The 27,352-nt window shown below is 54.8% G+C and overlaps 1 protein-coding gene across 1 annotated transcript; it reads left to right on the top strand.

The window, feature by feature from the left end:
* Positions 1 to 1,269: 1,269 nt before the first annotated feature.
* On the top strand, positions 1,270 to 27,104 carry COL6A1 (collagen type VI alpha 1 chain). The gene is given in 35 exon segments (XM_059820434.1): positions 1,270 to 1,503; positions 2,311 to 2,440; positions 4,333 to 4,533; positions 4,856 to 5,015; positions 5,216 to 5,338; positions 5,424 to 5,444; positions 5,653 to 5,673; positions 5,774 to 5,818; positions 6,095 to 6,148; positions 6,990 to 7,034; positions 7,124 to 7,150; positions 7,517 to 7,543; positions 7,645 to 7,689; positions 7,936 to 7,989; positions 8,758 to 8,820; positions 9,256 to 9,318; positions 9,491 to 9,544; positions 9,633 to 9,668; positions 9,843 to 9,905; positions 12,270 to 12,332; positions 16,289 to 16,351; positions 16,842 to 16,904; positions 17,391 to 17,441; positions 17,526 to 17,561; positions 18,042 to 18,104; positions 18,594 to 18,659; positions 19,432 to 19,467; positions 19,809 to 19,845; positions 20,735 to 20,743; positions 21,620 to 21,753; positions 22,843 to 22,952; positions 23,259 to 23,433; positions 23,640 to 23,838; positions 24,261 to 24,290; positions 25,068 to 27,104. Coding segments are annotated over 35 exon segments (3,087 nt in total). The 5' UTR covers positions 1,270 to 1,394; the 3' UTR covers positions 25,679 to 27,104.
* The last annotated feature ends 248 nt before the right edge of the window (positions 27,105 to 27,352 follow it).

The following is a 27,352-nucleotide window of genomic DNA, read 5'->3' as shown; positions in this document are numbered from 1 at the left end:
GTGTGTGAAAGGCAGGGTGATGGAGGTGGCAGCCAGCCCTGCATGGCCTCACGAAGCAGCGCAGTAGGTCTCCTGTTGCCTTCATGCAACCAACTTGTGTGCGAACCATTTGTACTGGCTGGGTTCGTGCTGTCTACTCTTTGCCCCTTGGAGCCATCCTGGTCTTATGCGCTTCCACAGGATGCTCTGCCTGGCCCAGATCAAGCCTCTCTCTGGGTTTCATTTCAACTTTCAAAGGCAAGGTGCCTCCTTGTCCTGGACAACCCATCAATTTGCTATTTAATGTCAGCCTTTGGTCCTTTCCTGTACTTGTGGGAGCAGGTTACAGCTACGGCTGTAGCAAGATCAGCCTCCAGGCATCTCACCTCTCTCCCTGATAGTGATTAATGCTCCCACTGTGTTAAGGTGTTTGGCAGTACCCGCTTCTGGGTCAGACTTCAACAGTATGGGACTTGTCTCCAGTGCTGGCCATGGAGAGAGGATGGTCTACAACACCTTGGGGGGCCTTTCTGTGGGGATCCAGCTCCCTGCTGCTGCAGGTCCTCAGGTTCTCCTGCCATCCCTCAGGATGGGAAGATGCTCATCCCCAGGCTCTCCTAAGGGTTTGGGCTTCTCCTTCTACCTCCTGGGCTTGACAGCTTTGACCCCATCCCAGCTCCCTGCCCTGAGCATGACCCAGAGGGGTAGTTTGCAGTCTGTGGGGGTCCCTGTGGGGTTTTTCTCAGCTTGTCCCTCAGATTCCTGACTGGGTTGAGTAGAAAGCCCTGAAAGTCAGGGAGGAAGATGCTTCTCCAAACATGTGGTGCCTCCGTGGTGCCCCCATCCCTGGGTGGCCATGGGACAGCTCCAGATCTGCCCTGTGGTGGGGAGTCCCCCAGTTAGCAGGGCAACACAGGCCAGCCCTCATGCAGGTGGGGATGCGATGGGAATGCCTGTCCGCCTGCCCCATCTTTCTTGGCCCAGGAGCCAGGAGGGAGCAGTCTGGCAGGTGCCCCGAGCCCCCCCCCACCCCACAGAGCAGGCTGACCCCCAAGGGGGTTGCTTATGCTGGGCACCGACTGTACCAGGGCTCCCTGAGTGAGGCTTGTGGAGATCCCAGGCACCGGTGCCCAGGGTGCCATCGCAGGTAGAGCGACATCCAGAAAAAGGGTAAGGAGAAATGCCTCATTCGTTTCTGACTCACAGCTGACAGCCCCTGATCCCTCCCTCTGTCCTTGGGCTGGAGAAGTCTCCTCCTCACCCTTACCCTCCTGCCTGCTCTTCCTCCCACGGAAAGTGGTAAAAAATATCTTCAGCGACTCCTGCCTCCGGACTGCGGCCTCTCTCAGCTGCCGGGTTCTCTTTCCCTGCATTTTTTCTTCGATCCAGCTCGATGGTAATCTGAACCAAGCAAAATGAGGCTGCGAGGCTTTCTACTCACTTTGCTGCTCCCGGCCGGCTTCCTGGGGGGGGGCTCGTGGGCTCAGCGCCCAGAAATCACCACCCGGGTCGCAAACGCAGAAGGTAAGCCTGGGCTACTTCCCACAGTGTTTTTCCTCCCTGGGATCAGCAGAGAAGTCCAGCTGCTGTTTCCCTCCTGGGCGGACGCCTCCGCTGCCGCTCATGGATACAGCTTTGTCGGGACGTTTGGGAGAAGAGTTGTGGTTGCAGAGGAGAGCGATGTTGGATTAGAGAGGATCTGCAAGACATACCAACTTTCAATGGTTTTTCAGCTCTATCTCTTTGACTCTGTCTTGTCAGGTGTTACCAGTAGCACTGGGATGCAGTGGGGGGCATAAGAGCTGATACCAGTTTAGCTTTCGGAAAGATTTTGGTTTTGACACTGGCTGTTAAGGTGCCTTTGCTCTCCTCTGCAATGATATTTGTGACAGGGTGTGACAGAAAATCACTAATTTTTCGTTGTGTTAATTGGTATCATGTCTTGGTTTTATTTTTTTAAGTGGTTGCTGCAGCTGCACCTTATTTTATATAATAACTAGTATTGGTCTTGAAAAGATATCCTTTGAATGTAAATGGAAAAAAATGTATAGGAAGCTGTTAAATGCCACAAAGTGACGTTTTCTGAATGCGTGCCTGATCTGGCTTACCCTTGATGCCAAAACAGAAATGAGCAGCCTCACCCCTGCATGTGTGCTTGCGTGTCTCGCGTGGGGTTAGGATGTGAAAGCGGTCCCCTTAGTGCAGATCCTGAGAGCCTGCTAGGAGGGGAGCTGGGCTGCAGACCTGCGGGCGGGTGGCGCAGGGAGCCCGGGGTGGGGAGGCGATGCAGCAGGGCCGCCTGCCGACCCCCGCCTCTCCGCTTCTCCCCAGACTGCCCTGTGGACCTGTTCTTCGTCCTGGACACCTCAGAGAGCGTCGCCCTGAGGGTGAAGCCCTTTGGGGACCTGGTTGCCCAAGTGAAAGATTTCACCAACCGGTTCATTGATAAGCTAACAAACAGGTACATCTCCCATAGTTTTGTCCGGGTGGCTTTGAGGGTGGGTCCTGGCGCTGGGAGGGATGCTGAGACCGCCCTATGCGCCCGTCAGAGGAGGGAGAGGAAGAAAGCAGGGATGCTGGGGAGGGGGGTGGGAGCGTCTCCACCCTCTCCCTGTCCATGGCCTCCCCGTTTCTGTTCCGTCCATGCAGAGGGCGGCAGCATGCCCTTAGCAGGGCTGCCTGCACCCGCCCTCGGGAAAGCAAGGGCTTCCTGGAGCTGCAGACACAGTGCCCATCCCCACCATCTCCGGCTGGCCGGGTGGTTATTCTGTAGGGCCAAAGCAACGCTGATCCCCATGCCACCGGCTGCTCAGGCCCAGGACAACCCAAGTGCTTGGGTGGCAGCAGGGCACCTCTGATGTTAAACCCAGCACTCATGGGCAACCAGCACAGCAAATCCTCCCCTGCAACTGGCATCCCACAGGATATCGTGCAGCATTGAACCCAGCTTTGGGGGTCCCTGTGGAGTGCCCTTTATCCACCCCACTGCCCAGTCCTTTATCTGCCTCCTCCTCACCCACCCTTGCAGCCACCAACCCTGGTCTGACCCTGGCTTTGCCAGGGTGAGGGCACCCAGGGGCACCAAAGCTCCCAGATCCCGGAGGGGAGTGATGTTAGGAAGAGCTGGAGGCAAAGGCTCGCCTGCTGGCAGGAGATCCAGGGGATGCACGGGAGCATCACAAGTCCTGGAGGCATGTGGTTCCTGGTCCTTGCGGCAGCGGGAGAGGTGTGCTGGTGCCCAGAGGGGCACCGCGGGCATGTCCCAGTGTTGCACGAGCTGGAGGGGCAAATTTCCCATCTTAAGACAGGTGGGAAGGGGTTAGCAGCTCACCTGCCCATTGCCCAGGCAGGAGAGCTACCTTACAAGGCATTGAGTGACCAGGAGCCTCGTGCTTGGGAACAACCTGCCAGGCCTCCATCAATGCAGCATGACTCTCTTCTAAGCAAGGTGCTGGGCTTTGTCCAGAGCCCCTGCTCCATGCAGACAAATGGATGGATGTCCTGAGCCCATCCCAACGACCCCTGTGCCCACCCTGCTGCCCTCTACCTGCTCTGAAGCTACCACTGGGCACGCCATGCTGCCAGGCACCCACAGCATGCATGGTGCGGTTGGCATGAAGGTGAAGCAGCCGGCAGCTCTGAGGTGGAGGGGAGAGCAGCAGGCAATGCTCAGGTGGCTTTGGGAAAGGTCCTGCCGGGCAGAGAGAAGATGACCTTGGGGAAGTGAGGGGACTGTGCAACTCCACCCCTTTGGGATTGGCCCCAGCATCCTGAAAAGACCCTTTTTGTGGCACTGGCCAAAGCACAGGGAGTCGTGATGCCCCTGTCCCAGGGAGTCACAGGTGCAGGCTGTGCCAGCGCACAGGACAGGGCTTCAACACACACACTCATCCATCTCTGAGTCAGAGCATCCTTCAGAGGGAGGCATCCCTCTGATTTTAACACATCCTGCAGTGGAAAACACTGCAGTCCTGGGTGGGGTGTTTCGGCAGTTACCTGTCTTGCACACATATACCTGGCTGTCTGGCTTAGATGCTACTGCTCAGCTCCAGCCACTGCAGCCTGGTACCTCTTCGGGAAGCCTCTCTGCCAAACTGTCTGACCCCTGTGCGCACCCACCAGCTGCTCCCCTTTGCCCTTCCACCTGCTGAACAAACTGCCTGGCTCCCATAGCTGGCCTTTGCATGTGAAGCACATTCCAGCCTTGCAGGAGAGCAGGGAGCCCTGGCAAAGCCCTGCAGCGTTTTGCAGAGGATTTCCATTTTGCATGGTGGGCAGGTGCAAGTGAAGTGGAGGTGGTGGCAGGGCGTGGATGAAGGTGCTGAAAGCAGGTGTCCTGGTGTGTCCGTGCAGGTACTACCGCTGCGACCGCAACCTAGTGTGGAACGCTGGGGCGCTGCACTACAGTGATGAGGTTGTGCTCATCAAGAGCCTCACCTCGATGCCCAGCGGCCGGAACGAGCTGAAGAACCGCGTCTCAGCCGTGAACTACATTGGGAAGGGCACCTACACCGACTGTGCCATAAAGCGGGGCATTGAGGAGCTGCTCATCAGGTAAGGCAGTGGGGCCGGGGCTGGCAGAGGGAGTGATGCTGGTGGTATGGCCATGGTGGATAGAGGTTGGGAGGTTCTGGTTTAGGACATCCCTGTGCATTGTGCAGAGCTGTCCCCAGGGTGGGAGAGGAGGTCACCTAGTCACAAAATAGGCATGGCGGTGGTGGGTTGCTAGTGCTCTGGCTTTGCTGGGATGAGGCATGCCTTGACCATAAGCTGGGGCACTGCCTGGGGTGAGTGTCCAGAAGTGCCCAAGCCACTCTTCTCCAGCTAAATCTGTTAAATCCTTGCAATGTTAAATTCTGTGTTTAAATCCTTGCAGTGGCTCCCATCACAAGGAGAATAAATACCTGATCGTGGTGACTGATGGACACCCCTTGGAAGGGTACAAGGAGCCCTGCGGAGGCCTGGACGATGCTGCCAATGAAGCCAAACATTTGGGGATCAAAGTGTTCTCCGTCGCCATCTCCCCCAACCACCTGGTAGGAACAATGCAGCAGGGATGCTCCCTGCAGGGGTCCTGAGTGGGCCCATGGGACACCCATCACAGTGAAGGAGGCTCTGAGTGCCCTCAGAGCACCTCCCTGGAGGGAGGATGCAAGTCCCCAGGGTGGTCTTTGGGGACAGGTCCTGCACAGGTGCCCACAGGTCTCACTTTGCCCTCCCCACCCCCCAACCCTAGGACCAGCGGCTCAACATCATCGCTACGGACCATGCCTACCGCCGCAACTTCACTGCCACCAGCCTGAAGCCAACCCGGGAGCTCGACGTGGAGGAAACCATCAACACCATCATCGACATGATTGTGAGTGCTGCCCGCCCCCTCCCCAGCCCTCCCCGGGCTCCCCTGTCCCTCTCAAACCCCCTCTTTTTTCTTTCTTGTCTTGCAGAAAGTTAACACGGAGCAATCGGTGAGTGTCCCCTGGAGCCCCGCTCCCCCCCCGCCCCAATCCTGTGCCTGAGCCCGTCCCCTGAAAGTTACCCACAGCCAAGTGGGGGCTCGGTGGCACAGCCCTGCCTGGCCCCTGCCAGCCTGGGGAGCTCCCCTCGAACAGGGTGCAGCCTGGCCCTGGTGCTGCCCGCTGCCTCTAATGCTGTTTTCTCCTTCTCTCTGGGCAGTGCTGCTCCTTTGAGTGCCAGGTGAGTCGGGCTTTTGAGACCTCCTGTCCCCTTCCCTCACATCCCCATGGCCCCAGGCTGTGCCTCGGTGGCTGGTCTAACCTGTATCTCTCTCCTCCAGCCTCCCCGAGGGCCCCCCGGACCTCCCGGCGACCCAGGCAATGAGGTGAGGGACCGGCTGCGGCCATGCTGTGGGACCAGGGCGGTGGGACGGGCTCACTGGGGATGCTCAGAGACCGGTGGGCCACAGGTCCTCGGCACCCCACCACTGCCCCATGGAGAGGTGGATGAGGACCCACACCATACTCCCATGCGGCCAGCATCATCTGCTCCCCACATCCATGGAGCATGGCTGCTACCATCCTCCCTGCTCTCCTTTCAATATGTCATTGCTCTATTCCTGAGTATGATGAGCTAACTTTATTTCTGTCCTCCCTTGCAGGGAGAAAGAGGCAAGCCAGGTCTTCCCGGCCAGAAAGGAGATGCTGGAGACCCAGTAAGTAAAGGACCGGCCGTGGTGACTCTGTGCAGGGGCTATTTTTTGGCCACATCTGGCCAGACATCTCAGGTGCATCTTCACCAGCCCTTGCCTGTGCATCACTCTGTTTTCATGGCGTAGTCAGTGGGGTCACGGCCAGCTGTCCTCTTCCACAGCCACCCACCGAGCAGTGGCTCCTCGTGAGCAACGGGGTGGCCCCCTCTTCTTTTGCTACAAGGCTTCCTTGTTCCTCACCCAAAATAGCTGTTCCTCCTGGAGGACACATCTCTGACTCATGTATGCCAGCCCAGGGGTGGACTCTGGGCTCCCTCCCGCGTCTTCTGACAGGACAAGCACAGCAGTGTTACAGGGAAACCTTTGGTAAATAATAAGCTAATAGCAGGAGGAAACTATTTCCCTTCTCCTCCTTTTTTTTTTTTTTTTCTTTTTTAAACTAGGTACACTTATTTTTGGGAGGTGCATTTCTCCCACACACGTGAGTGTGCAGTTACTCATCTTGTGCATTCCCAATTTGGAAACTCCATGCCACGCATTTTTCCTTCCCAAGGGTTTTCTGCCCTTCCCTTTCATCCCAGATGATATATCCCCAAGCACCCAGTTTCCCTCACCCCCAGGAAGGGCTGGAGAGGGTGGAGGTGAAGGCAGGTCCCCTCTGCCCTCCACAATGATCCCGTACTCCCAGACTGGGCAAACGAGGAGCGGAGTTATGGGAGAGCTTCCTGTGGGATGGTATGGCAGCTGGGGCCCGAGCCCCACATCAGGACCCTGGGGGGAAACTGCCCCATGGAGACGGTGGTGACAGTATCTGCCTCTGTAACATCATGTTTCTGTCCTGTAGGGTAGGCCAGGGGACATGGGACCTGTTGGCTACCAAGGAATGAAGGTACGTGGGGCTGTGCAGGGTTATGGGCCACAGGCTTTGTGCTGCAACTGTTCTCATTATCCCGTTTTCCTCTCTCCTTTGATCTCTAGGGTGACAAAGGAAGTCGAGGAGAAAAGGTGAGGACAGCAAGGATGTTGAGAGGAGATCTCTGTGTCCCCCTGCTTGGTTACCCAGGCTGCCCCTGCAGATGCACGGTGTTGGGGTCTGGTATGTGCCCCTGCATCCGTCCCTCCCACCAGCACTGCCCGTGCCAGGAGTGGGGATCTGACGGGATCAGCCAGTTTGCAGCTGACACAGCCTTGGGTATCAGACAAGCACCGTGCAGTGGGCACAGTCAGGCAGAACGGGAGACACCAGTGATGTGCAGGGGCACGGTGAATGCCTGCACCCTCGGACCAAGATGGTGTGGGGACTGCAATGCGGTGGGGCGAAATGGATCTGCTCTGCATGGGGGCCTAACATCTCTCTCCTTCCCTTTGCAGGGCTCGAGAGGAGCCAAAGGAGCCAAGGTCAGCCTCTGCTTTTGCACCATTTATTCTTTCTGGTTGATGCCTTGGGGGAGAAGGGTCTTTGGAAATTGCTTCTTCATGGTTCCTCTTCTCTGTTTCAGGGTGAGAAGGGCAGGCGTGGAATTGATGGCATCGATGGCATGAAGGTAAATCTCTGCCCTGGGGCACTTTGCTTAGCCTGAGAACCCTGGCTTTTGCCCCTCCAAAACCATTGTGGGGTCTGGGAACGAGGCCAGTGTCCTATGTGGGACAGTGGGGCTCCATCCCCACAGGGCCATCCACCTGGCCAGCCAGGGGCAGGGCTGGGGTGTCCCTTTCAGGGCTCTGGGATGATGGATGGGGTCTTCCCACGGGCACTGCTGATGGAGACCCCTGCTTTGTCTCTCTGACAGGGTGAAGCTGGATACCCCGGGTTACCTGGCTGCAAAGGCTCACCTGGATTTGACGTACGTACCCTGTGGGTGCCCCTTGCATGTGAATGAATCAGTGCAGCAGGTCCACCATGATGGCGTGTGGAAACAGGGAGCCCCCCCAAGAAGGGGAGCTGTGGGAGGGTGTTGCTACGCTTGGAAATATGCCTCTGGACATGCAATGCTCATCCCAGGCATGAGACCTCGGGGGTGTCCCCAGGGCAGTCTGCCTTGTCCTTGCCTGCAAGATGTCCCCCCATTGCACGGGGCTGCCTGGGAAGCCCCAGGGGGAGTGTTCGGCTGTTCAGCACAGGGAACTCGGCAAAGAAGTGTTCAGTGCCAGATAGGCAAGCCCAGGACTAACCAATTTCAGCCTGCTGTGACCAGCCACACAGAAAATGTTGTAGATTTTGGAGGGCTCTGGAAAACATTACTCTGACACTGCATTTCTTCAGTTTCCCTGCTTGTTTCCGTGCTCCCAAGATGACACATCTGTGGTGGCACCAGTATCACTGCAGTCTAGCCACAGCAGCCCAACAACCACCTTTTCTGCTGTCTTCCTCTGAGCTGCAGGAGCACGCTCAGTTTTGCAGTGTTTCAGCAATGTGGCTGCAGCGTTGCTTGCACGGTTCCATGGTGCGAGGGTACCATGCTACCCCTGTATCACTCCTGACTACATGTCCCTCCCGTCCGTCCCGCTGCAGAGCTGCGGGCCAGGCTGCTGGGATGCTCAGTCTGTGCTCATTTTCCCACGGAGCGTGATACCAGCTTGGTTTTCAGTGATGTTGCCTTTATTTTCAACAGGGAGCTCAAGGCCCGCCTGGACCAAAGGGAGATCCCGGTGCTTACGGCCCTAAGGGAGGAAAGGTGAGCCACTCTGCCCAGCCCCATGTGAAAGGAGGGGTGCTGGGACCCCTCTCCTGCAAAAGCGAGAGGTGGCGATTGACCCATCGCTGGCCTCCTTGCACTGCTTGGGGGCAAGCCCGTGCTGGAGGACGCTGCCTGTCACCCACAGTAAGATCTGGCTGGTGTGACTCCCAGTGTGCCTGAGGTTAGCGGGTGCCCACGGCCTGGCACGAGCATCCCTGAGATATTGGGGGGCTGCTGTGAAAAGATGGCTCACACTGGGCAGGTGGAGTGGGGTGGAAACTGCTGGGAATGGGGAGCTGTCTGGGGAGAGACCACAGCCCAGAAAGGGGCTTGGGGTGCATGGGGGCTCCTGATGGCCTCTGTGCCATGGGAGCTGAAATCCACCACTGGGCACTGGATATAGTCTTGATGGTACCTTGTGCCCTTGTGAAGGGAGAGGCTGGGGACGACGGAAAACCTGGTCGACAGGGGATTCCTGGCAGCCCTGGAGAGAAGGTGGGTGAAGCGCCCGTGCGTGAGCATCCTCTGCCCTCTGTGAGAGGGAGAGGTCCCCTGCACCAGCCTTGGCTTTGAAGCAGAGCTTGCCCAAGGCTCTGCAAGCATGCAGGGCTTTGCTCCAAAACCTCCTGACTTGTCTCATTTTCACCCCTGTGACTTGCTCACCCAGGGCGCGCCTGGAAACCGGGGAGAGCCTGGACCGGCAGGAGAGACAGGTGATGAGGTGAGTCCTCTGCCCATGCCCACAATGTCCCCTGTGCATGCTTGCTGGACATCCCCACCGCCTGACCACCCCTGTCATTTCTCTGCAGGGTGCTCCAGGTGCAGATGGTCCTCCTGGAGAACGGGTAAGCAAGGGCATCACTGCTGCGCACTGCACTGGCAGGACACAGGCAGGGGCTGGTACCCTGCGAAGGAGGAGGAGGGCTGGGGGTGAGCCCACTCGGAGGTGGGCAATGAGGGAGGGCTTTGCTGCTGCTGGGAGCAGGTCTTGATTTTGTGTTCCCACCATCTCCTTGCAGGGCAGCAATGGAGAAAGAGGCCCCCCAGGCTCGCCAGGCGACCGCGGGCCAAGAGGAGAGCCGGTAACTGCGCTGTGGGGCAGCTTTCAGTGTCTGCTTGCAAATGTGGCACGCTTGGGAGCCAGGGACTAGAAATAGGTGCCCCGTGGCTAACTCCACCAGCCTGCAGGCCAGCAGGCAAGCTCAGTGCCTTTACCTGCCAGTCCAGGGGGGACTTACTGTTGTCAGCTGGCAATTGCCCCTTTACGCTGGCAGCTAAACACCAAACAGCCAAAACCTGGAGGAGAGCTTGCCCAGCAAGCCAAGAGCAGGTAGAGAGGGGTCAGTCCCTGCCTCGTGGCTGCAAAACCAGTTGATGGAGAGCAAAGAAGCAAGGTGTCCTTCTCCGGATGCTGGGGGGCTGCATGAGGTACCAGTGACTTGGGAAGGAGGGCACAAGTGCCATTAGAGGCAGGGCAGTGTGCATGGGTGGGGATGGGAGGGGGAACACCCTTCTCTCCTCTTTCGGGTGGGAGTCACTAGGAAAGTATTTTTCCTGCCTGCCGGGGGTGAGTCACTGAGCGTGAGCCTGGGAGGGACAGGCAGGAGCCCTTGGCAGGCCAGGACAAACATGTGGCAAGCAGCAGAGGTGCCACGCATGCCGGGGAGGGACAAGGGGTGCTGCTGTGCAGGGTGGGGGCGGTGGGAGCCAGGGCATCCAGCAGCAGCATCCCGGCGGGTGGCCAGCTGTGTCCCGGCATGGCTGGGCGGCCGCTGCCGCACCGCTCTTCCCCTGTCCCTGCAGTGAGGACAGCCATTACCCACCACCAGCTCGGAGGGGGGCGGTCAGAGGTTAGCCCTGGGGAGGGGGCTGCTGGCAGTCTCCCCTTCCTGTTTACCTCTTGGGGAGCAGCAGTGCTGCCGCACGTGGTGTGTGGGGCAGATGTGCGCAGGAGATGAAGGCACGCCAGTGTCCTGGAGTTAAATTGTTCAGCAGACGATGGGCTGCTTCCTTCCAAGTTTTAGTCCAAGCACGAGGCTGCATAACCTCGCCAGAAACGTCTCCACTGGCGCTCAGGGTCCTTTGGACGTTGTGTTTTGTATTTACTGTTTGGCTTGGGTGTCTAGAAGCTTCTAGCTTGCAAACAACAGCTTTAGGTCACCAAGATTTCAACCACTTTCCTCAAAGTTTGAAGTCAGGCTTGACTGTCACAGGAAGCTTCTGAATGCCTCCCTTCCCCACGGGCTGGGGGCTGCCTGGTCCCACATGCCAGGGCTGCAGGCACAGCAGCACCTCATGCAAAGATACTTGTCTTGCAGCACTTGGTGCTGGCTGATCTTGGGGGTGGCTTGGCTGTAAGGTGCAAAGCTCTGTTCTTAGCTGTCATGCAGCCCTGTAAGGGGTAACACTCCACTTTGCGGGGGGGAAAGCTTTCTCCTGAATTGCCAGGAACTTGCAGCAAGCCCTTGGGCTGCAGAGGTGGGGGCCATGCCTCCTGGCTCTCCTTTTGCCTCCCTGGCTTGCTTGCTCCTTGCTGAAGGTCTAGATGGGGAAGGTGCCCCAGAGCCAGACCAGGTCTGTTAAATACGCTGCCCCATTGGGACACAGCTCTGCTGGACTAGTGGAAGGCTGTCCCTTTCCACATTGGTTAAGTGAAAGTGGAACTGAGTCCTGTCCAGCCCTTGGGCATTTCCTTCTGTTGGAGCTGTTGGGGTGCAAAACCACCCAGACTCAGGTTTCCCAGGCTATCCTGGACTGTCAGTTCTCTGCAAACAGCCCTAACCCGACTCAGGGTGCTGAGTGTTAGCAAAGGAGAGTGGAGAGCGTCAGCAGTGAGAGGTGAGAACGTCCCTCCCCATCTGCTGGCTCATTTCCTTGGAAATCCCCTTAGCTCCTCAGGGACGGCAGGCTGGAGGAAGATGGGATGGAGGAAGGAGGCTGCTAGCCTGGAGTCTCTGCCCATACATGGGGACAGCAGCTTCTCTCCAGGCAGACTTCCCAGGGCAGGAGCTGCTCTAGAAAAGCCACCATGGCTGCAGAGTGTGGCTGGGAAAAGCCACTAGACAGTTTTGGGGCCAGGGCCAGGTCTGTGTATCTGCAGAAGCCTTGCAAGATGGATCTGTCCAGGCATTTGTTCTTCTGGCACAAAATGGGCTGACACATGTCACCCAGAAGCAAGCACTCCCATCCTTCAGAAGGTCTTCCTCTTAGGGCTATCTTCTTGGCTTCAAGGTGGCCATGCTAGCCTCTCTTTCTCTCCCCTCACCTCTGATAGTTTCCTACCCAGCTCCTGAATCTGCCTTGAAAATCTCCCAGTTTGGATGACCGCATTTCTATCCAGCATGTGCTATCAGTGCTGCATCCCTGCTCCCCATTGCATGCAGGGCCCTTTGCACCCTACGCCTGTCCGTCTTCCAGTTTCTCATGCCCTCTGTGTGTGTTTTCAGGGAGAGCCTGGACCACCTGGTGACCAAGGGCGGGAAGGACCCCTTGGACCACCTGGCGACCAGGTAAGAGCTTGGATTAACCTTTGGGATCCCAGGTAGAAGTGGTTGGAGCAGTGGGGAGAGTGGGGTAGGGGGCTTAACTGATGCCACAGCATCTTGGGGCAAGTTCTCACCATCTTCCAGACCGGGTAGCAAAGCTGGTGAAGAGGGGCAGGGATTTCTAGGAGAACCCAGAATATGAACAGGGCTAAAAAAATGGAGACTTGGCTGCTGGGCTGGGGACAGCAACCTCCACGCCATTTCCCAGTCCCATGGAAACAGATGTCAACATGTCTAACAGATTTGGAAACTGGCAAGTGCAAGCTGCAGCATTGCACAAAACGTTCAGGCTTGGGGCCAGACGCTGCTCACCTCGGTCAAAGGAGTCAATGAGACATCTTGTGTCAGTCGGGATAGCCTGACGGGGCCCCAGAAGTGTCCCTGACACCCTTGGCATCTGCAGAGACAGTCTGTCCCAAAGCCAGCGTTCCTCAAGTCTGCTTGCTGTAAGGTCTGGCCCTCATGTGCCTCGTGTGCTGCAAGGTCTGCTTGTCCTCATGTGCCTCAAGGAACAGATCTCAGACACCACGGGCTTTCTGGAGAGCAGAGCTGGCTACCTCCAGCCTGAGGAAGGCTTCTGTCCCCTGCACAATTGAAGGCTCTTCCCAAAGTCATACCCAGCTCCCAGTCGATAACTCTGGGTCTGGAGGTGTTGCTGTGTTAATCATCCATGGTGATAGCACTGATTGCAATGGCCAACAGGTTCTTTGCACCCGAGCAAGAGTGCTTTGACATCACCCTTGGACAGGGCTCTGTGGGTCAACTCCCCTCCTACCCATACCATCAGAGTTTTGACAGAGCCCAAGATACAGGAAAATATTGAGATAAACATTCCCACATGGGTGGAGCAGGACTTCCACAAGGGGTGAAGCATGGAGACCAGTGTGTGGACAAAGATGAGACAGCTTTTGAAATCCTTTACGGTCGAGCAAGTGTTGAAGAGCCCTGAAGGAGATCTGGAGTGCAGGACAGCCATGAAGGGGCCGCTGTTGCCTTCACATTATCCCCAGCATGGGTGACTCCATGGCAGACCTGCACCGTGCCGCAGCCTGGGGAGAGGACATGCTCGTGCCAGGGTTATGCTTGCCTGGAGTTGGGCTTCCCTTGAGCCTTTCTTGTGCTAGTGAAGAGCACCAAATTCACACAGGAGGATTGTCCAGATCCTGCTGTCTGTAGCTGAGCTGAGCTCCTGCTGCAAACGAAGAGAATCTGGCAGCATCCAGCTTGTTGGGCACTGCTGTGGCGAGAGGTTTGATTTTGGGAGGTGGCCCTGGTAGGAAGGCAGCTCTTGGGACGTGTGCGTGTAATGGACTGGTGCTGCAGGCTGACATCAGCGAAGGAGGAAGGACTGGAGCTGCTCTCCATGTTGTAGAGGCTCATTCCAGGTTCAAGGCAGGAGAAGATAGAGTTAAGGTGGAGATTTGATGCAAGCCTGGGAGCCAAGGCTGTGCAAACATGGTGGGGAGCCAGGCTGGGATAGAACCTGCCTCCAGCCAGCCTTCACTGGTGGGGAGGAGGAGGAGAAAAGAGAAAGAACAGTCTCCCTGCTGTCACTGAGTCTCTGGGACACCAGTTTTCTCTCCCCAGCAGTGAACTTGAGTCAAACCCCTGTCAGAGAGGGAAGCATTACAGAAGCAGCTCCGATCTCTCCCCAGACCAGACTGCCCCAGCGCCTCCACCACTCCAGGGAGGTTTCAAAAGCAGTTGCAAAGCGAGGACGTTTTTTCCATAAGCTGAGGAAGAATGCTTTTGTTTGGCCAAATTAAAAATAAATGCGTAATTGGGCTTGGGCAAGAGTAGGACTTTGGCAAACACAAGTGTTTTTCAAGCCGTTATCTGCAAGCTCTGGCTCTTAAACCGTATTTCTCTTGGCAAGGGGAAAGGGCTCCTGCTAACCTGTGACTCCCATTCATCCTCTTTCTATCTGAGAGAAGCTAAAGGTCAGCACGCTCTTCCCCTGATCCTCATGGGCAGGTTTGGTGGTCCCTCTCTCTTCCTGGCTACGGTGCCCATCCCTCCTGTGGTTCTTGTCGCACCCAGAAAGGTAGTGGACAGGCAGCTGCTAAAGATTTCCTGACCCCAAATCCTGCATCTTCATAAACTCCTCCAGGGCCGTGAGGGATTTACACTGTGTGCTACAGTGAGGACATGTATGGCCAGCGTGAGCCAAGGGTGCCGGCGATCCAGCTTTGGCTGATGTGAACGATCATGAGTTCTTGTCCCTCCTTCCAGCTTTCTCTCTTCTGGGCTTTTGTGCAGAAATAAGGTCACATGCCTTTGAGCATTTTAGTGCTCTGCACTGCACTGGGTGATTTTAAGTCCTCTGCACCCACATGTACACCTTTCCTTGGAAGAAGGGTGCATGTGGCGTGCATGGATGTTTGGCACCAGCTTCTCCCAGACACTGCCATGCCAAGAGGAGCAGAGGCGACAGCTGGAGGGGATTTCTGCTTCCTCAGCTTTTGGGCGGTGAGAGAGTGGCTGCAAAGCTGGGCTAGGCTGAGCCACCACACTCAGGCAGGTCCCAAAAAGCTCAGAGGTGCTGCTGACGCACTGAAAATATGGAGGAAGCTCTTGGGCACGCACCACTGTGATGCTGAAGCCCAGGTACCATTGAGTGAGTGCTGCCTTCCGCCTGCCAGGAGACCGCAGTCGCGTGGCTTGTCGCAGGAATCATTTCAGAGGTCGGGAGTCTGGCATGCCCACTGCCTGCAGCAGTGATGCTGGAGGGGCCAGTTGCTGAGCCATCACTCTCTCCCACCACAGCTTGCTCTCTGCCTTCCCTCTGCCTACCTCTGTCATCTCCATCGCCTGGGGACTGGTTGCACACTCGGCTCCATGTGAGATGCTGCCTTGATCAAGTATTTGGACCTGTGGGCAAGAGCATCATTACCCAGTCATTACCCACCATCATTAGCAATCTCCTGGCAAGTAAACCCCGCAAAGGGCTGTTGGCACAGAGCAGAAGGTGGAGGGGGTCCCTTGGACATCTGTTGGAGCTCTCGGAGAAAAAATACCTCCTCCTTCCTCCTCTCTCATCTCTAGCTGTCTCTGCCCAGCCCTGCAGCTGATGGAGTGAGCAGCCGCTGCCCAGATGGGATGTGGCAGCGTGACAGCTTTGGTCCATTCCAGCACACACTGCCAGGGCTCTGCAGCCTCCTGAGGACAGAAACTCCCCAGAGCCACAAAAGGGCCTCCGCCAGCCCGGCTGCAACCCAGACGTGTCCGAGCCCCGAGGGCTGGGGCGGGCCTTTGTGGAGGGAGGTCTGTGTCCCCTTCAGGGTGACATTCTCCACCAAGGACCATTCTCTGCCCCGGGGGCACCTCTGTCACAGCTGATGCGATGCCACTGTGCAACCCAGCTGTGCTTTGCTGATAGAAAGCATCATCCCTGCCTCCCTGGTCCTCTTCCCCACCAGGTCCTCTGTTACTAGACTGAGGTGTGGAGGAGAGTGATGGCTTTTAGGCCTTGGAGGCTCTGCTCGGAGGCTGCTCCCTCCCGCAGCCCGGCTGCCACTGAAAGCACATGGTGTTCAACTCATGCCTGCAGTGTCACACCTTGGCCCAGAAAGCTGCTTCTTCTGGCTCGCGCTCAGCAGGGATCTGGCCAGGACTGCCTCCGACGGGGCTTTGCAGAGAAAGCAAGGCATAAGGAAGGATGGGAAGCTGCAGCCCATGCAGGCAGGGGGGCACAGGGGGAGCCAGGCACAGCTCCTGAAGCATCTCCCCGCCTGCGTTAACCCCCATCAATAGGTCCTTTCCTGTGGGGCTGGCCGAGGCGGTGGTAAGTCACTGACGGGTGCAAGGCACGAGGCAGATGCCCCCACCCACCACATCACGAAATGAAGGGACCAGCCCTTCAGGGCAGGAGCAGCACCAAGAGAAAACCCCTGTTGTGAGAGCTCTTTGTGTTTCCCCAGGGCGAGGCTGGACCCCCAGGACCTAAGGGCTACAGGGGAGATGATGGCCCCCGTGGCAATGAGGTCAGTGCTGCTTCATCACTGCATCTTCTGGGGGGAGGGAATGAAGGGAAGACTAGGAGATGCTGCCCGTTAGGGCTGTCTCCAAATCCCTCCGATCCTGGAAACCTGTTGTACGTACAAATTCAGGTGCTAGCTTCCTGGCAGATACATCAGGGCATTTTTCATGGGTCCTTAAGGCCACGTCTGTCTTTTTCCCACCTCCCAGAGGCCGTTTTGTGGAGAGGGTATAGCCACACCACAAGCCACATGGCTTCCCACCACAGAAACTGGGGGAGCTGCTCTACAAGGGCAGCCACCTGAATCTGCCAGCAGATTTGATCCCCAGGGCAGGGGGTAAGCTGAATCCCAAATCCAGCTTTGCATTGCTCTTGTATAAGAAAAACGTATCCCGTGACGGGCTCGTGATGGTAGCTAGTTGCCTCAGAAGGCATCGTCTTCCCAGCTTAAAGAATGGTGTGCAATGCTTGACTGCTTCTTCTGCTCCTTCCAGGGCCCAAAGGGGTTGCCTGGAGCACCTGGACTGCCTGGAGAGCCTGGCCTGATGGGAGAAATGGTGAGTGTTATCTGTTTGGGGGGATTGCATGCCATGTGGAAAGGATGTACAACAGGCTGGTTCCACACAGCATGATCCAACCCAGGGAGGAAAGCAATTATATTCATACACAGCTGAGATGCTGGGAAAATTTGCAAACAGCCTGCTTCTGAATATGCGTCACATCTGCAGGCTCAAAGAGCCATATTTTGGGATGTACTTCCAGCAACAGAGACCTGATACTTCCCAGTCTGTTCCCAGTCTGTGGCCATATCCCCAGTCTCTGAGAGGGACAGTGTCACTCTCTTCTCAGTGGCTGTGCAGGTCACACGCAAGCAAAATGGCCTTTTTACCTGCTGCACCAGTGTCCAACCCACCAGTCGCATATTTTTTTGCACAGACATTTTGCTGTGGAGATAAACTGTCCAAGGAGGTCAGGATCCTGCTGCCGTGCTATCTAAAGGGTCTGCTTTTAATTATCTCACATATTTCTCCTTTCGTTTCCAGGGGGAGGATGGCCCTCCTGGGAATGGCACAATCGGATTCACAGGCGCCCCAGTAAGTTTTTTGTGCTGCCTTGAGACTGTAAGACTGTTATTTCTGCTTGTCCGACCTAACATGCTTCCTTTCCTCCATCCCCAGGGGCAGCCAGGAGACAGAGGTGACCCTGGCATTAACGTAAGTGTGCTGCTTCCTCATGCACCCAACAGAAATTGCTCTGGCCAGTAGTTTGGCTCCTAGAGCCTCTCCATCAGCTGCGTGGTGAAATGAGCTCCCTGAAGCAGCCTGCTCCTACAAAGCCCTCTTCCTTCTGCCCACCTCTCCCTGCAGTGGATGCTTCTGGTGGAAGTGTCCTGCCTTGGTGCTCTGGTAGTAACACCCAGGGGCAGCAGCCTGGGCTGAGTGCTCTCTGATGCAACCCTGGAGCCAGGGTTTGGGGTTGGCAGTGCCACCCAGGGGGAGCTGGATGGTGCCGTAACAGCGAAGGCCACCTAAGAAGCTCTTTCAACAGCACTGCAATTTGGTGCTAGGGAGCCTATACGCTGCTCTTCACCCCCCTCCCAAGCCAGGTCTCACAAGGTCACTGCATGCCAGCACCAACTTCACCATGCTAACAACAGCTGTCCATGCAGGAGTCTCTTCTGTACTATTTTTCAGGGAACAAAAGGCTATGTCGGTCCTAAAGGTGATGAAGGAGAACCTGGAGACCCTGGCAATGATGTGAGTCATCTGTATAAAGCTGAATCATCATTCTCTGTGAACACAGTGCTAGAGCTTTGGGCTGGGTCTCTAACACTTAACTTGCCTGCGGGTCAGAGCCCATCAGACTTTGTAAGTCTGCAAGGGCCCTTTGCTGCTGAGCAGTGTCTGATGGCAAAGGGAGCTCTTGCCAGATGTTCATTTTGTGTCCTAAAGCTTATGGCTGGCAAAGCTCCAGATCTGTTAGGTTGAGGTGGGTATCATCTCTGCAAGGTTTTACATGCTTCCAGATAGCACCAATGGTTGCACCAGTGCTGCACCACTGTCCTGTGGAGGGAGATTTTTCCCAGTGTCCATCCTGATCCTCCCAAGTCCTAACTCGTTTGGTTTGGTACAGCAATCTCAGATAACATTTTTGTGGTCAAGCAGGGCTCAGCAGACATCTGGAGGGGAAGGTGCTGCACCCTGACACACACAGATTTGTAGATTTTGTTTTTGTTTTCATTCCAGAACCCAACCCCTGGACCCAGGGGTATCAAAGGAGCGAAGGGCCACAGGGGACCTGAAGGCCGGCCGGTAAGTGAGCACCCTGGCAGGGTTTGCACCGATGAGCGCAGCGTGCCGGGATGACGGAGCTCCCAACAGCAGGGCTTGCCACAGACTTGCTGTGCTTGGACCTGCTCACAGCAAGAGCAAGGCAGTTTGAAAACCTGTGGCTCCAGCCTGGTACACGGGTCTCTGAAATCATGTTCATCCCAAATCAGGGCAGGAAATACAGGCACTTGTGCTTTTTCATGAGCAAAGCATTCTTATATGATCAGGTTCAGTAAGGGCAAGCAGCCTTTCGGAGTGGCCATCCTGAACCTGAAAGTGTTTCAGTTCATGTTGAGTCTCCACTTGCTTGCGTTGCCTCATGTTGGCCTGGAGGCTACAGGAGAGGCATCTTCCAAGCAAATGGCATCCATCTGTCCCTGCATCCATCCATCCATCCCCTCGGTGCTGTGGGGGTATGAGCGAGCGGCTGTGTGGTGCTTAGATGCTGGCTGGGGTTAAACTGCAACAGGGGGCAATGCCAAGCCATGTCTTGCCTGCAGCAAGAGCTTGCCTTCCCAACCTTGGTGGGCTTGGCATGCGGGGAAGTGGGTCTCCTTCCCCTCACCCCCATGCAGTCCCAGGACATCGTGCATGCAAGCAGATGTATCTGCTCAAAGCCCAGTGCAGGGGCCAGCTGCTGGAAAGCCGAGAGACTTTTTCAGACTCAGCATTGCTTAGCAAGGTATCGTCAGAGTACGCCGCAGATAGGACTGGCTGCTCTTGTAACTGCCCTCTCCACTCTTCTGTTTGACAGGGACCACCAGGACCTGTGGGGCCTCCAGGACCAGATGTGAGTGGGACAGGTTTGGGGCATTGCTTGTGTGGTCTGTGCTTCCCCTGCCCCGCACGACGGCTCCTGGGAGGGTGTCACTGCTGAGGGAGCCCCCTGCTCCCAGGCTGGGTGGTAGCTGACCCTGTTACTGTCCCAGCCAGTCACGCTGGCCAGATTTCCTTCATGCCAGTCCATCACCAGCCAGTCCCCTCTGTAGCGCACCCCGCTTGTACATCACTCATTTCCAGATCAGGACCTGCTTTGAGGGCACAAAGCAGCGGCGGGGTTGGTGGGCAGCACCTGGGAGCCAGGAAGCTGCCTTCGCTGTTATTCAAACGTTTCTTTACCTCTGCTTTCAGGAATGTGAAATCTTGGACATCATCATGAAGATGTGCTGTGAGTATCCCTGTACCGCTCCTCCTGCCCTGCTCGGCTCCTGGCTGAGCGGGAGGCAGCTGCTTTTTCTCTGGTCCCCAGTGAGCTGGGCCATCCCCAGGCAGCAGGCAGAGGGATGCCATGGGCATTGCTCCCCTTCCACCAGTTGCAATTAAGTCAATGAGCTGGGGGAGGGGTGGGAGGTCTTCCCTGCAGTTGAGACAGCAACCCAAAAGAGGCAAATCTTTTGCATGTTGCTGTTCCTTCTCTTGACCCAGGGACTTCCAGCTCCATCTCTAGAGTAGGTCGTGCAACTGTGTTTCACTTGCGCGTGCTGCAGACTGATTTGCCGTGTCTGTGGCTCTTTACATACACAATTACCCTCCAGGGAAAATACGAGCAAAGTTGTGTAAAACCTTTGCGTGGACCATTTCACAATGTTTTTTTCTTAAATACCAGAGCGTGACTTTCCCCCTTAGGAAAGAGAGGTCTGTTCTGAGGTGTCCTGCCATGGGGAGCAGCAGTGCACATGGGCTGCAAAGGGTTTCTGGCCCACGGCCAGTAATGAAGTGCTGGAAGGATGCAGGGTACTTAGGGAACTGAATTTGAGCTCTATACTCTGGTGATTTACTTAATCCCTCCAGGATTAGCTTTTATTTTTATTTAAATAAGAATGCATCAGCATGTGCAGAAACAGAGCTTTGCTGCATGCAGTGCTCCAGGTCCGGGCATCACAATCCAAAACAGGAGAGAGATATTTCCAGTGGGAGGGAAAACTCCATGAGCTTGAATTGTCCAGACCAGGTGTCTTTGGGCTTGCAGAAACACAAACCTGCAGTCTGCATTAGTGTGTGAAAAACCCTTGTGTCAAGCGTTTTAACGTTCTCTCTTTCTCTCCCTTGTCCTCTAGCTTGCTGCGGTGAGTGTTACTTGGCAAAGTTGCTCTGCAAACATTTGCTAGCCCTTCTCCTTGCTTGAACCCATCCCTTTCCCTGCCCCTTGCCTTCTGCTATGGAGACACAGTGAGAGCCTGGGAGGGAGGACCAAGCATGAGCAAGACAGGGGAGGGCAACGAGTTCTCCCTGAGGGTGCAGCACAGATTCAGAGGCATCTGTGGCTGGGTCCTAGAACTGGAAAACTTGTCGAGGTGCCCTGTGCCAGCAATCTGTAGGCAGATTTTCTCCACCCTTTTTGCAGTTGAAAGGGAAGTCTGTTCAGGGCACACTGTGGATCCAGCTCTGTCCTCCTCCTTCCAAATCCTGTGCTGGTCTGTAGAGAAATGTACTGGGTTTTTTCCTCTGATGCTGTCCCGATGGGTTGGGTTTGCAGTCCAAAAGCTTGAAGGAAGAGCCAAGGGCACATGGTGTTCTTCAGCCATGGGAAAGAGGGGAGCAAGCTGAGTAAGCCTCCTCCAGCCCACCAGTGTCACCTCTGTCCTCCTGGGCTGAGTGAATGGAAGAAGTGAGAAGGCTTATGAGGAAATGGGTTTTGGAATAATTACTGGGTGTTTTAAGGGTAGTCACAGCTTGGAAATGCTACGTGTCTTATAAGGGACGCTGAGCAAAATGCAAATGGAAAAATTACTAAACTGACTCTCAAGTCTCCTATGCAGCTATTTTGCTGCTTTATTTTACACTGTGCATTGCGGGTAGATAGGGCACAGGCACCCACCCGGTCAGGACTAGCAGCAGACATCAGCTGCTTGTTTTGTTATGCCTCCCTGCAAAACGTGCTGCTCTGAGCGAGCTGCTCGGATAGAAACCACAAGCCCCTCCGCTCCTGTGCCTTGCTGCAGAGTGCACCTGTGGTCCCGTCGACCTCCTCTTCGTGTTGGACAGCTCAGAGAGCATTGGCCTGCAGAATTTCCAGATTGCCAAGGACTTCATCATTAAAGTCATTGACCGTCTGAGCAAGGATGAGCGTGTGAAGGTGAGATTTCCACCGAATGCCGGGATACGCTTGTGTGCACTCAGTTATTTTTCACCACAAGCAGAAAAACAGGGAGATGCCTCCACTCCAAAGAGCCTCCACAAGGCTTAGCTTCAAGTGTGTAACTGGGGTGGGTTTTGATTCCTCCCAGATTCATAAATTGATGGAGACGAGACAGCAGTTTGTTGTCCCAAAATATAGATGTTTGACTCTCTCTGGGCAAAGGGACACTGCCTGCTGTGGCTATGAACTCTTCCTCCATGTCCCAGAGCAGATGGCTCATAAAACATTGGCCTGATCAGTCAGTCTCTTAGTTTCTTCCTTGTCCTGATGAGCGTTTCAGGTGGCTGGAGTAGATAACACATGAGGTGTGTTGTAACTTGCCCTAGCTCCCTGATGGCCAGCCCCCCAGGCACCCTTGTCTGACCCCAAGCTTGGGTTTGGGTTACCAGTTAAGTACACTAGTAAAAACGACCTTTGCAGCCCAAAACAGCAATATTGTCCCAGTAGTGAGTCTTTCAGTCTGAAGAAGGACACAAATGCTTACTCCTCTAACTCTTCCCTGCTAACTTGCTGTGCACGGGAAATTCTGTTTACCTCTGTGATTCGGAGGGGATGTTTGGGATCCAGTCTTTCCTTAAGGTATAAGCAGACACATCTGTAGCACATGGGCTGGAAAGCCACAACGACCTGCCATTGGACACTTGTGTGGGCATGCGTGGGTCTCTGGCTGGCAAAGAGCCGGTAACAAGCAGAAAGGCTAGAACTGGGCAGCAAAACGACTGTGTTGGAAGAAAAACAGACGTTTTGAAAAAAGATCTATTCCTAGCCACCCACCATAGCCAATGACTTGTGTTGAGACCACTGAGCTGGGAAACCTGGGTTTGGGTCTTGTTTCACTGATCCGCTCACCCAGTTGGTCCCCAAGTGCATCCACTCCTGTTGGGCCTCCTCCTGCCTGGAATAAGGCAGAGGAAAGGCAGCAGACCCTGCCATGAAGGTGTTCAGTACAAACCACCAGCAGGATTTCTGAGCTCTCCAGGGCCCCCTGAGGTATCTGACCCTAACTGGCTTCGTTTTTCCCAACAGTTTGAAGCTGGGGAGTCCCGTGTGGGCGTTGTGCAGTACAGCCACGACAATACGCAGGAGCTGGTGGCCATGGGGGATGCCAACATAGACAACATCGGGGCGCTCAAACAGTGAGTCTGTGGGGTGTTGGTGCATTGTGCAGGGACCTAACCTAGGGATACCTACTCACCTCCCATCCTCCATCTCCAGGCCAGCAGCTCCTGCAACTTCAATGATGATAAATGCTCTTTAGTGGAAAGTAGCAGTTGGTGGCATTGTAGGTGGTGCTGAGGCTAAGAGCTTGCTACTTTTCCACCTGAAGCCCCATGCGGGAATGTTGCCCTGCCTCGCAAACGTGTTGGAGATATGTGTTCCCAGGGGCTCCTTCAGTATCCATGGGGCAGGGCTTGCAGGCTCACTGTTGTCTCTGCTTGCAGGGCAGTCAAGAACCTGAAATGGATAGCTGGGGGCACCTACACTGGAGAAGCCCTGCAATTTACCAAGGACAACCTGCTACGGAGATTCACCTCCGACAAGCGCGTCGCCATCGTCATCACGGACGGACGCTCCGACACGCTGCGGGACCCTACCCCACTCAACTCTCTGTGCGATGTCACCCCGGTAAGGGCACAGGAGAAGCACCCTGCTGCAGGGAACTGCCACACAGCAGCTGTGCATCAGAGTAATGCAGGCTCTCTGGGGTCTCCATGTCTTTGCTACCCAAGGCTAGGGCAGGGGGGACATGTGTCACTAGAAGCACTCTCACAGAGTGACAGGCATTTGAGTTTACGAATACATTAGATGATGAACGCATCCAGTGATGGACTCTAACTTCCCTGCAGGTGGTTTCCCTTGGGATAGGTGACATTTTCCGGAACCCTCCAAATCCAGATCACCTGAATGACATCGCTTGTTTAAGCAGACCAACCAGGCCAGGACTGTCCATTCAAAGGGACAACTATGCCGAGCTTCTGGATGACACCTTCTTGCAGAACATCACCTCGTACGTCTGCCAAGGTGGGTGAAAAGTTATGGCTGGAGGCAGTAAGGAAAGTAGTGAGGATTGCCTCAGCCAAAGGGTAAAGGACACAGGCTGCCCTCCCTTGCCTTCCCCCAGTCATGCTCTTAAGCAGGCATTGAGGGAAGAGAACAGCGTTCAAGGTTTAATTAAATAAGGGACAAGGACATCTTGTGTCTCAGAACACTTTGTAGCCAGGTCCAAGTCCTCTCCTGCTGCAGGACATCTCTGTCCACAGCATTTTTCAAGCACGTACCTCTGCCCTTTCTGGTGCATGTTTATAGGCTTTGCACAGTGCCTTGCACAATGTGCCTGTGACTGAGGTGAGAGTTTGTCCCTTCTGTGGGTCCATGGGAAGCTATAGGAGAAGTGATTTTCCTGGGTGAGCTGGTGACGTTACTCTTCCTAATTTTCTTAACAGAGAAGAAATGTCCGGACTACACCTGCCCAAGTGAGTATTGACTCCTTGTGCCACACAAAGGGGTTGTGGGTGCTGTGGTGGGGGAAGTGGGAGTTTGTGTTTGTGGGAATGCATAGCTTGGAGACCTCTTGCAACAGGGAGGCTCCTGGGCTGAAGAAGTGAGCAAGCCTTGTCAGACACTCGCAGGGTCTCTCACACACATGCCAGCCCAAAGCACCTGGGGGAAAAGCCTAGGTAGTTGCTTTTCTGGCACCTCAAACCTGGAGAGAAGGCTCCGCCGAATTTTAGCCCTCACAGGTTTTAGCTGAGGCAGGTAATGAGATCAATTGCTATGGTGGTGGGAGCACAAGGAAAATTCAGCACTGTGGCAGGGATATTTGAGAAAGATGCTTGAAAAGTGAGTACAGGGAGGAATTCAGTGGGGTACACCTCCAAGTCAGAAGCGTATGCAATCCTCAGACTCATCATGGAAAGAAGCCAGCCTCGGGAGATGAAGTGGTTCCCCAGACATGCAAGGACAGCACTGTATTTAAGCAACAAGAGTCACTAGATTATCTAAGCCAGGTAAGTACCTGGGAATGCAGCCTGTCATAAACCAAATAAAGGAAGGAATGAAAAGGTAAAAGGACAAGTGTAGGACTGCACTGTGGTAGGGGAAACCAAGCTAGCAAATACCCAGAGAGTGGGGATTTCCCAAGTCTGACAAGGCAAGAGGCCTTCAAGACAGCTGGTGACTTCACCAGCTTTCCATGGAAGAGGCAGAAGGAGAAACACGGTGTAATGAGCCCTGGGCCTTTCCCCTTACAGTCACCTTCACTGGGCTGGCGGACATCACACTGCTGGTGGACAGCTCCACCAGCGTGGGGAGAAAGAACTTCGAGACCACCAAGAAGTTCGTGAAGCGGCTGGCAGAGCGGTTCCTGGAGGCTGGCAAGCCTGCTGATGACTCTGTGCGTGTCTCAGTGGTCCAGTACAGTGGCAGAAACCAGCAGAAAGTGGAAGCTCAGTTCCAGTACAACTACACGGTCATTGCCAAAGCCATCGACAACATGGAGTTCATTAACGATGCCACGGACATCAACGCTGCTCTGCGGTACGTCACGGGACTGTACCAGCGGTCCTCCCGTGCTGGGGCGAAGAAGAGGGTGCTGGTGTTTTCTGATGGCAACTCTCAAGGGGTCACCGCGAGGGCCATTGAGAGGGCTGTGCAGGAAGCTCAGCAGGCTGGCATCGAGATCTACGTGCTGGCAGTGGGCAGCCAAGCCAACGAGCCGAACATCCGTGTCCTGGTCACGGGGAAGAGCGCAGATTACGATGTCGTCTACGGGGAGCGCCACCTCTTCCGTGTGCCTGACTATACCTCTCTGCTGCGTGGCGTCTTCTACCAAACTGTCTCCAGGAAGATAGCCGTTGACTGAGCATCTGGGTGGATTTCTGCCAAGGCCATGCCTGCTTCTGCCTTGCCTAAAAATGAAAACCAACAAAAGAAAAAAAAATTACAGTACTCTTGACCAACCTGAGGAATTTGCATCTATGCAGATAGCCATAGTGCCACAGCGTGGCTGTGCGTAGTCCCCTTCCTTCTCCCCCTGCTTCACCATCTGCATCTCTACTCTGTTAGCCTCAAACTTTCCTCCCTGCCCATGACTTTGTCTCCCTCTCCACAGCAGGCAAACACAAGCACACCTAGCAATAAGCTGCCAGAACACCAATAGCAACCTCATCCCACTCTCTTTTGCCAAGAAAGAATCAGGATGAAGAATTTTGTACCACTAAGGACTAGCCTGATCTCGTAAGGCTGATTATGCTCTTTTCAGATACAGGTTTTTTTGTTCATTTGCTTCTTTCTTTCATACATTAGCTGAGCACTTGCCCAGCTCACAGTGGTCCTAACCCAATACTGTGCTTCAAGTGAAAAGTTCAGCGAGCTTTGAGGGGGGATCATTGTCATGGCTGGCAAGTTTGATTCATGTCTCCCATGCTTGAGGGGGAGGGCTGGACTGCATTACCCAAGCTGGGTGGAAGCATCTCTGGTGCCATGGGATGGGGCACCGACTTCCCAGAGCTGGGGTGGAGGTGGGTGGTGGAGCATCCCTCAGCGCAGACACTCCCATTCAGGGCAGGGAGGCTGGGCACCGACCAAATGAAAGATGGACAGCAGCCATTAGGGAGGGGGGGAAACCCTAGAAGAAGCTACATAACTGCACTCCTTCACTAACTGATCTCATGGTCCTACAGTGAAACCAGGAACCTCATGAATAACCTGATGACTTGTGTTATGGTCCAAGCTCCATTTTGGAAAATCTCTCTGAGCCCAGTTAGTGGGATTTTTTTCTATATTTTTTTTTTTTCAAAAGTGCCAAGCTGTCTAATTCCCGGTTAGCTTTCTGGGAGTACTGTTTCTATAGGACCATCTAGGAGTTAGGCACCTGGGCCCTAGGGAAACCCACTAACTGTACTATATATTGAATTAGGGCCTCATCCACAGCCCAGCAAAGTCAAGGGAAAGGCTGCCATTATCTGCCAGGGTCTTTGACTCACACCCTACAGATATACTGACAAAGGTGCTATCACTACGTGTGTGATGCGGGCCCTTGGTGTTTACACAGTTGTTTCCAGGACCACACTGAAGATGTGGTTTGGCTGGGTGAGATTTTGTTTCAGCGCTTCCATTGGTGCTCTCGCTATGAATTCATGCGCTTCAGAGAAAGCAACAGTGATTGCCAGGTATCGGCATCCCAAACTCTTTACTTTGTATCCAAAACCCCATTGTATGAGTTAGTTTTATTTTATGCCTGTGTTTTACTAAAATTGTCCACTTTGGAAATTTGTCAAATAAATTGTTTTCCACAATCCCGTTGGAAGTTTGTCTGACTTGAATTTCAAGGGCTCCAAATGTTGAAAAAGCCATTCGGTAAAATAGAGGTTGCTGGGATCTGGGAGGACTCCAGCAGAACTTCTCACATAAAACTGTAAGGGATAGAAGAAAAGAGATCTATTGCTTTTGCATTGCAAATCTGGCTATTATTGAATGCCATGGTTGTGAGAAATACTATGAATTTAGTGCATAAAAATTTTATGAGAAGAGCACT

The sequence above is a fragment of the Gavia stellata genome, chromosome 8 (assembly GCF_030936135.1).
Source record: "Gavia stellata isolate bGavSte3 chromosome 8, bGavSte3.hap2, whole genome shotgun sequence".
NCBI lineage: Eukaryota > Metazoa > Chordata > Aves > Gaviiformes > Gaviidae > Gavia > Gavia stellata.
This window is presented reverse-complemented; position numbering and strand designations above follow the sequence as displayed.